The sequence below is a fragment of the Solanum stenotomum genome, chromosome 3 (assembly GCF_019186545.1).
Source record: "Solanum stenotomum isolate F172 chromosome 3, ASM1918654v1, whole genome shotgun sequence".
In the NCBI taxonomy this organism is placed as follows: Eukaryota; Viridiplantae; Streptophyta; class Magnoliopsida; order Solanales; family Solanaceae; genus Solanum; species Solanum stenotomum.
In genome coordinates this window covers 63,009,794-63,019,966 of record NC_064284.1, presented here as the reverse complement: position 1 = coordinate 63,019,966, position 10,173 = coordinate 63,009,794, and the positions used below count along the sequence as shown (strand labels likewise).

The following is a 10,173-nucleotide window of genomic DNA, read 5'->3' as shown; positions in this document are numbered from 1 at the left end:
CCACAATCTTTACTGGTCCTCAACTTAACTCAACTTCAATAATCGCTAGTTTTGGCACCATGTGAAGTTGGCAAATAATTATTTACATTTACTCTTTCTCTTTCATCACCTACTGTGCAATAATTTTCAAAATTAATAGCACCAAAATATTTCTTAGAAACCATGTGGTACCATTTTTTTTTTTTGCATGTTCAACCTTATCGATAAGTGTACTACAATAAATAGGCAAATTTAATATTTATATTTGACAGGCTTAACCTTTATGTCCTTATTGTTAGATCTATTAATTTACACTTTTGAAAATTTATAGAGTTTTATTATTTGAACTTTTAGTAAATTTTTATATTTATGTTTTTACTTCATACTGAATATATTATTATTTATTTTAACACATTAGTTATATGTTACGTCCTCCACTGCTATTAAATTTAATACTATAAAATTTTACGATAACAATTGAAGAATAAAAGTTTCAATATATCAAATTTATAGATTTTAAAAGGACAAATCAAGTAGAGGTGCACAAATTAACCATCACGCTATAGGATTTTTTGAGTTTGAATGCACACACAAACATATTTAAATAGTTTTAAACAGGTACAATATTATTATACATCAGGAAGCATAAGTACACATGAATTGAGACTAGCTCGTCTTCCAATATATATATAGAAATCACACATATTAGAAAATACTAATATTTAAATTCTTATCCTTAGTTGATCGACTAATATGAATTCACGCTTATACAAGTGATTTGGCTCTATCCCTAAGTAAATACTTTTGAATTTTCCCAGTAGCAGTCTTTGGAAGATCATGTTCTATAACAACTGTCCTTGGCACCATGTAAAGAGGTAAATTCTCTTTACAAAAATCTCTCAACTCCTTCTCGGTGACTTTGCATGCATCATTTTTCAAGCTGATGAACGCACAAGGCGTCTCACCCCAATAGTTATCTGGACGTGCTACTACCGCTGCCTCATTCACGGCAGGGTGTTTGTATAAAATTGACTCTACTTCCACACTGCTTATGTTCTCTCCACCACAAATTATAACATCTTTCAATCTATCCTTAACTTCTAAGTATCCATCTGAATGCATTACTCCAACATCTCCAGTGTAAAACCATCCATCATTTTTCATGCATTTTGATGTTCCTTCAGGGTCTTTAAGGTACCCTAGCATCACACTACCTGTTGCAAATTCAATTATGCTGTTATTCATCTACTATATTAGTCTCTCCAGTCAGTGGTGAAGTTAGGTTTTTAAAATATAGAGAGATAAACACAAGAAGAAATCAAAGAAAATTAATATTTACTATATATATAAACATCTTCACTCTACTCCTACATGTAGTCTGTTTTATTTGTCATATTTTTTTTTTGGACGTTCCTTATTAAAATATTTACTAAAAAACTAATTGACTAATTTATTCTTGAATCTTCACGTCAATCTTTCTATATATTTATTAATAAGAATATAGGTGAAAATGAATAAATAATAATTACTATATCTTAATTATATAGAATAACAATTCTATTAATCAGTTATTTTTTATAAGCACAATAACTAAAATGAACATAATGGAGTACGAGGTACAATATAATTAACATAATTTCTTTATTTATGATTTGGTCCATCAATGCTAGAATTTATTGAGGACTCTTGGGACCATTTTTCACATTAATAAACATTATAATAGACTACTTTAATTTGGTCCGAACATCTTAAGACAACAAATACTCCCCCACCCACCTTCTAAATATGGTAATTATTTCATTTATTTTTATTTAATTATTATTCTAAAAATAAATTATTTTTATTTATCACTTTTAATATAGAAAAAATAGTTCAATTTCCTTTCATGTTTTATTCTTAAAATTAATTACATAATCCTCAAATTATTTTTGAAAACCTAATACTTAACATATTATTATAGTAAAATACGCGTATCTTTCATTATTTTATAACAGATATACAAGCAAAATTGAATAGAGAAAGTAATTTTTATTTTACTGTTAAATGATATAAATGTCTATCTTCACACAAATAACACGGTATGTGTAAGATTATAATTTTGAAAAGTTCTTAATAAATTAGTTTTTGATTAATGTCCTTTTTAAAAGTACCTTTGGTATTAATACTTTAATTATAATAATTAGGAGTGAAATATTAAAATGTCATTTTATTTATTATTTTTTATGATGTGTGCATTGTTAAGCATGGACAAATAAGTATAGATAGAGAAAACCTTGGACTAATATTTGTGTTTAGTAATCATGACAACTAGAATAGACTAGAGAAAATATAATACTCGAACTAAAGAGTTACCATAGTAAAAAAAAAATGAAAGCAAACTAAAAAGAAAAGAAAGACGCTTGAATTAAAACGAATCGAATATATGTACCTCCTTTCAAAACAATTTCTCCAATAGCCATCCCATTCCTCTCAATGCTAATGCCAGTTTCAGGATCCACTACATCAACTTCAGTAAACCCTACCATCCTCACACCTTGTCTTGATTTTAGTGTTGCTCTTTCTGAATTTGTCAATGAATTCCATTCTTGTTTCCATGCACATGTCACCGCGGGCCCACCCGTCTCTGTCAATCCATAACCGTGACTTATCACGAATCCCAAAGATTCTGTCCTGTCCAGAACTGCGGCCGGGGGTGGCGCCCCGGCCGTTAGGAGGTGGACAGGGGAATCAAGGGGTTTTCTTTTTGAATAGGTTGATAACATGTTGAGTACTACTGGTGCACCACACATGTGAGTTACCTATATAAAAACAAACAGTATTTACATAATCAAATCACTTAAAAAAGTAATTGTAAATAATATATTAATTAATAATTTGATTAAATACTAAGTAACTTGATATAACATATTAAATTATAGTAACATAAGTTTGATGTTTAGTTATGTGTTTGAATTGTGTGCACACTCAAACATGCTCGCATGATAAATTTGGACAGGTGAAATAGTATTTATCTCTAATGAATTAAGTTGGTAGATGACACAGTCACAAAATTTAACATTATATCTAGTAGCTGATAAATAATACAGAGTTGAGTTTTATTGCTATCACCTATAAAAATAAATAAAAAAAGTCACGTGTCAGATCCATAAAAAAGAATCAGACCCACATTAAGTAAGGTATATTATCAAGTGATTAAACATGTATTTTTTTTTTAAAGCTTAACCTTTTAAATAAAGCGTTCAACGTTACCTTGTGTTGTTGAATAGCTTCATATATTGAAGCAGCCTCATGACTCCGACGTAGACACACATTGGTTCCACCAACAGCAGCCATAGCCCAACAATAACCCCAACCATTGGCATGAAAAATTGGTAGGGTCCACAAGTACACCGGTTGCTTCGGCATGGACCAATCAATTAAGCCCATGACACTCATCGTAAACGCACTTCTATGACTATGAAGCACGCCTTTCGGTGCATAAGTAGTCCCAGAAGTGTAGTTTAGTGTCATGGGTTCCCATTCGCTCTCTGGAGCGATCCATTTGAAAAATTGGTCTCCTTCATCAATAACATTCTCATAACTATTATAAAACTCATTTCTCGATATTAAAGGCGTACTACCACAATCATCCTCGATGAGGACTAATTTCGGACGTTGTAAATTAGAAGGGAATAAAGAAATCGCCTCGAGTACTAAAGAACTCGCTTGATAGTCCACAAATACAAGCTTTGATTCGCTATGCCGAAGCAAAACGGAGAGGGTACGTGGATCGAGACGGAAGTTAACGTTGTTGAGGATCGCACCGGACATTGGGACGGCGAATTGGAGCTCATACATTGCAGGAATATTTGGGGCTAACACGGAAACGACATCGCCTTTCTTGATCCCTAGCGAAGAAATCGAAGAAGCCAATTTTTTGCACCTAGTGTAAGTTTGTGACCAAGTGTAACTTGTGTCATTGTAAACAATTGATGTGCAATTTCCATAAACAATAGAAGCCCTTTCTAAAAAGTCTAAAGGCGAAAACGGGCACGAATTCGCAGGCCCTTTGGGTATTTTTGTGGTTGTGCTCCCGTTTTCTTTAAAAATTTCAGGAGGAGCAGTGATAGGATTCAAGGCTAGCGTAGATCGGATCGTACATTTCTTTAATTTGTTTACTTCAAAAGGGATTCTTGATTTAAAGAGTTGATAACCTAATGGATTGGATATACCAAGGGATGATAAGTTGCAAGCATGAAGAGATAGACTTTTTGTTGAACTAGTTGGTGTTAAAATGTCCATAATGTGGTATGCTTAATTTGTTTATTTTTTCCATCCTTAGTATGGATGGATATATATAACAAGTTATGGGGAAGTTGGGCATATACTCAAAATTAAATGTTGTAGGTACAACTATGAATTTGTCTTTATTAGACGGTCCAACATGTCTCTTCTTCTTTTTTTCCGCCTGGTGTTCAGTTCTACATTGGAGCTCGACTAAATTCGAAGAGGATTTGAATCAGAGACCTCTGACTAAGAATAAAAGAGTACTTACCACTCCACCACAGTTCGATGTCTTTGAAGTTTGTTTAACACAATCCTTATAAAAGGTACTTACTCGATTCATTTTTACTTATACACTATTTTAAATATGAATTATTATTTTTATACATCAATTACTATGAATATTATGAAAAATATGACCATTAATAATTAGTTTTTAAAAATGTACCAAGTCTAAAATGGACAAATAAAAGTAAATAGAGACGGTATTTCCTATAGCTTTACCCTTAATACTCTCTTTATCATTGATTATCATGAGGTTACCTTTTGTCTATTATGATTTGGAGTGAAATAAATACTCTCTTATCATGATTATCATGATTTGCCCCTCTGCTTTATTCTGTTTTAGACTGAAATAAATATTCCCTTTTCATGATTATCATGAGATTACCCTCTGTTCTATTTTGGTTTGGAGTGACATAATTATTTCCTTATCATGATTATCATGAGATTACCTGATAGGGGTAAATATGCGTGTTTCAAATTCGAATTTTGAAATTAAAAGAAAAAAATTTAATAGAAATTAGCTCAACGTGATATTTTATATAATAATTTATGTCTAACATGATATTTACATGTATTATGTCACGTGGGACTCATATGTTTGCTTATTAAATTTTGAGCAAGTTTAATTACATGCTTCTACACATCCACGATTGAAAGGCATAAATGTGAAATAAGGCAAGTTGAAATATGAATTTATATATTATATCTAAAATTCTCACATAATAGAATAATATTTGGTGATGAACTTAAAGTGTCTTTAAAATTATAAGTTCAATAAAGTGTATATATATATATATATATATATATATATACTCTTTCATTTAACAAATGATGTATATTTGCTTTTTTCGTTGACACACTGAATGAAAAAAATGTTGAAACTGTTTTTTAATTTCCAAAAATGACACGTAGCTTTAAAAAAAACATAATACATAAACATGATCTTTAATTTGGTTTTAGCGGACAACTATGCCTTCTAATTTTGAGTATACACAAGTAGACACTTAAACTTGTATAAAAATGAACAAGTAAATACACATATCCTACATGACATAATACACATAGGACTCCACGTAGGACACAAAATTGCCAAGGTGACATGCAGAAAAAATGTGTCTATTTGTTCAATTTTATATAAGTTTAAGTGTATATTAGTACACACTCAAAGTTAAAGATCATATAGTTACTGGCTGACACAAAGTTAGGTCATGTTTATTTATTTTGTCTTTAGAAAAATCACCTCACACTTTCTTTTTACTCCTTCGGAAATCAGATTCGACTCAACTTTAAGAAATTAAACTTGATCCTTGTTTTATTGAGACTCGATCCAAATCTATTTTTGAATATGAATTATAGTGTATTATTTTTTAATTAATAATACATAAATATGACTTTTAACTTGACTTCAGCTAGTAACTATGATCTTTAACTTTGTCAATGCACAAATAGGGACTTTAATTATTCAAAATTTGAACAAATAAACACTCAAATATTGCAGGTCATATGCACGATATACAAGCGCTCCTACGTGGATTCCACGTATAACATAAATTGGAATGTGGGAATTGCCACATAGAATGCATATGTTTATTTATTCTATTTTGTACAAATTAAAGTGTCTACTTATACAATCAAAATTGAAGGCCATAGATATTAATTGAGGCCAAGTGAAAAGACACATTTATATATAGTGCCTATTAAAATCACTACAAAAACACTTATTTTATGAGAGGTTTTAACTAGGGATGGCAATGGATCGGTGCGGGGCGGGGGCGGGGGCGGGGCGGGTTGATCTTAACCCACAATATTTATAATCTACCCCGCCCCGCAGAACAACCTTTTTCCTTTTCAACCCACCCCGCATAATTTTTATAATATTTTCTTTTTCTAGTTAATTTTGATACTAAAAATAAAATTCATACAAATAAATTCATTTTTTCATTTAGTTGTATTAATATAATAGGATAGTGACTTAAAAAATTATTTTTTTTGAGGTCAATTGAGAAACATGTAAGGAATTATATTATTTTTTATTGAACCATTTTCATTTATTATCTTGAAAATTTTAGTAGCTTTAAAAAATTATTTTAATAAATAATGTTATCACTCTTATAACTTGTAAAAAGTTAAAATTAAGCTTGAACCCACATAAAATCGCATATATACGCATGACGCAACCCTCCCCGGCAAGCATTAATTTTTTAAAAAAAACAACTTCAATCCACCCCGCATAGACTTAAATTCACCCAACCCCGACCTGCATAGCCTTAAACCCATCCGACCCTCGCCCCGCACCTCCCCATTGTCATCCCTAAGTTTAATTGCATTTTGCGCGGGTTTAAACATCACACAATTTACTCTCAGCGGTTTCAAAAATCCTCTCAAATATTTCATTTAGCAATTATTTTTGATAAATTATTAAATTCATTCAGCAGGGATTTATCACTAGTAGTAATTTTTTCTCCCAAAATTTTTTTCCTCTAACGCTTGACTTGGGTGTATTTCACGCAATTTATCAGGTAGAATTTGAGTGTTTATTTTTTTAGTTTTAAATAGTTAAAGTACTGACAAAGTTAAAGGACATAGTTGTCAACTAAAGTCAAATTAAGGGTCATGTTTATGTATTACTATCAATTTTATTAAAGAGTAATTTGATCTATAATGTTATATTTTTTTTAGATTAGTTTTGTGATAGTATATTATATTTTTTTATGAATTTTTTGTTTGTTTGGTAAGATTGTATTAAAAAAATTGAGATAATTTTAATAGTAATCTACAACTTATGGGGATTTTATGTTTATGAGCAAAAACTACAACTTAAAAATCTAAATTGCATGTCTAAATAAAATTGCAACTTCATATTATGATTTCAGCTCACGTAATTTGAAATTTCATTGAAATCAAGGGTTAAATCAAGACTTTTTTTTTGGGCTTAAATCAAGACTTTTGGTAATAGCGAGAGTAAAATTAGATAAAAAGTTTAACAAAAAATAAATAAATTAGGGGATTAATATCTCAAAAAACTTGTGAAATTATTTTTATCTTTTATATATATATAATTATTTGGGGATTGATTATATATCATACTTTATATGGGACAATTCAAAATGGCATATTCACCCTTATCCAAAGATCCCCCCACATCCTTCAAACCAAACACATATTTTACAAACCAAACTTATATATATATATATATAATTATTTGGGGATTGATTATATATCATACTTTATATGAGACAATCCAAAATGGCATATTCACCCTTATCCAAAGATCCCCCACATCCTTCATAACAAATGTAATATTTTAATAATATATATATGTGTGGAGGTTTCACACACATAATGGGTGCGACTTTAATTCTCATTGTCCCACTACTCCCTTCCACTTCCTTAATCCCTCGGTACAGGAGTGCATCTAAAGATATATATATATAATTATTTGGGGATTGATTATATATCATACTTTATATGAGACAATCCAAAATGGCATATTCACCCTTATCCAAAGATCCCCCCACATCCTTCAAACCAAACACATATTTTACAAACCAAACTTGTATCAATAAAAATATATTCACAATTCCATTATTAGTTAATGTTATATTATATTACTATTCTGAAAAGGGAATGTAAAATTTACGTACATTTTATTTTATTTAAATTTTACTTTATAAAAGTTACACTAATTATATTATTTTATATTATAATACCGTTATTAAATTTTTTAAATAACTATTTTCGAACCAAACGAACCTACTCAAATACAATCTACAATCCTAATCAATGCAGAGATGGGTATGCATGCTTAATCATTGTCACCTAGCTGGCTTATTAATTTATTACAGAAATTAATGCTACAACTACTTGTCAGGTCCAAAAACCCTAAGTTGGTGGAGGCAATTAATTTACGGTTTGTAGGAGGGGTGGGTTGGGGTGAAGCCAGAAATTTCACAAAGGATGTTCAAAAATAGCATGATAAATTTTTTTTTTAAAAAAGTAGAACTAGTGAAATTCGAACACACAAGCACTATCTCATTCCAAGGATGAGAAACCACTGGGATACAATAGTTTATTGTGTTAAGGGTGTCCAAAATATGTTATTTAGTCCTTTCGTGCATCATTTTACTTGTATATACAGTATTTTTTTTCTGACGAAGGGTGTCCAATTGGGCATCCTGACCACCATGTGGCTACGCCACTTGGGGTTGAGGTGGGGGTAGGGGTACCCTCCAATTTAAGTTAGGCCATTATTCTTATATAATAATTAAATTTATAAAAAACTTATTCAATGCAATTGATCCTGATGAGATGAAGTCGGAAAAGAAATCAATTTAGATTAAAAAAAATCAGTATAAATGGATAAGTAATTAGGGACAAAGGGAGTATATAATAACAGAAAATAATAAAAATTAATCGCCAAAGAGGGAAAATTCATGCAAAGGAGTCTAGACACCTTATATTTCATTAATTAATATCAAAGAACAAGAGAATTAGACATTTAATGATCATCACATCATTTTATGATAATATTAGAAATTAAAAAAAAAAGATGCTTAAATAATTAAATATAAAAATTAAGAAGAAAATTAAGTTATTAACCTGAAACTTTCTTTTATAAAATTGTGAATTAAAACGGAACGCTAACTCATATAGAGTAACTTGATATATTTAATATTTTCTTCTTCTTTAAATTTTTCCAAAATTACTTAGAAAGTTCATTACTTCTTCTTAAATTAACTAAATCTTATAACCAACATGGACGTGGGAGTACATCACCCTTAACCAGAGGTCTCGGGTTCGAGCATTGGGTTTGAAGAAAATCCTATTGGGAACGCCACCCCAAATGAACCCTGCAGTGCACGATCCGAATTTAGTCGGAGCTCTAATATGGGCTCCACCACTAAAAGGAAAACCAAAAACCAATTTTATTTTTTTTTATCAAAGTTATAATTAACACTATCATATAATTATGTTTCACCACATACATCAATAAATGCACAGTAGTGTGTGATCAGATGGGAAACCAAAAAAAAAAAAAAAAGTTCTTATCAAAGTTATAATTAAACAGTATCATATAATTCTATTTCACCACATACATCAATATTAAGGTGCCAAATTTTTTATTACTTTTTATTGCATAAAATATATCAATGTTCTTAAAAATTGTTAGTAGGTGCCAAATTTTTTATTACTTTATTGCATAAAAGATATTGACATTCTTAAAAATTGCTATTAAGGTGCCAAATTTTCTTTGGTAATAAAAAGCTATTTTGAAAAGCAAGTAAATGTAGTTTATGAACCTTTATTTCTTCTCTTATAAAATCAAAATAATGTATATAAGAAAATTAATATTATTTTATCTCACATGAGAAATAAATAAAAATAGCTTCAGAATTATAAGTACAAAATTCTAATATTGAAATAACTTTATTCGTGACTGGAAAAAAAGCTGATCATTTGTCTTCATTATCTTTTCTTAAAAAAATATGTTTACACCTTTAGTTCAATATAAATGAATTATCGACATTTTTCTTATGATTCGAAATAAATGAGATTTTCAAAGTTTAAAAATATAATTTCTTTTCCAGAACTATCCTTCTTTTAAATGAAGTTCCAAAACTTTTAAGTTTCAAATAATGATTATTT

The 10,173-nt window shown here is 29.8% G+C and overlaps 1 protein-coding gene across 1 annotated transcript; it reads right to left on the bottom strand.

Moving 5' to 3' along the window:
- Window positions 1-713: 713 nt before the first annotated feature.
- LOC125860237 (2-methylpropanoate--CoA ligase CCL4-like) lies at window positions 714-4,290 on the bottom strand. The gene is made up of 3 exons (XM_049540164.1): window positions 3,229-4,290; window positions 2,408-2,777; window positions 714-1,193 (listed from the first exon to the last, which is right to left on the bottom strand). The coding sequence occupies exons 1-3, from the start codon at window positions 4,258-4,260 to the stop codon at window positions 745-747; spliced, it is 1,851 nt and encodes a 616-aa protein (XP_049396121.1). The 5' UTR covers window positions 4,261-4,290; the 3' UTR covers window positions 714-744.
- Window positions 4,291-10,173: the final 5,883 nt, after the last annotated feature.

Excerpts from the sequence above, each read along its gene's own strand:
- LOC125860237 (XM_049540164.1), bottom strand. The coding sequence starts at position 4,260 with ATGGACATTTTAACACCAACTAGTTCAACAAAAAGTCTATCTCTTCAT. Across the intron at positions 2,778-3,228 it reads AAGCTATTCAACAACACAAG|GTAACTCACATGTGTGGTGC; the intron begins GTAACGTTGAAC and ends GTTTTTATATAG. Across the intron at positions 1,194-2,407 it reads AGAAATTGTTTTGAAAGGAG|GTAGTGTGATGCTAGGGTAC; the intron begins GTACATATATTC and ends AATTTGCAACAG.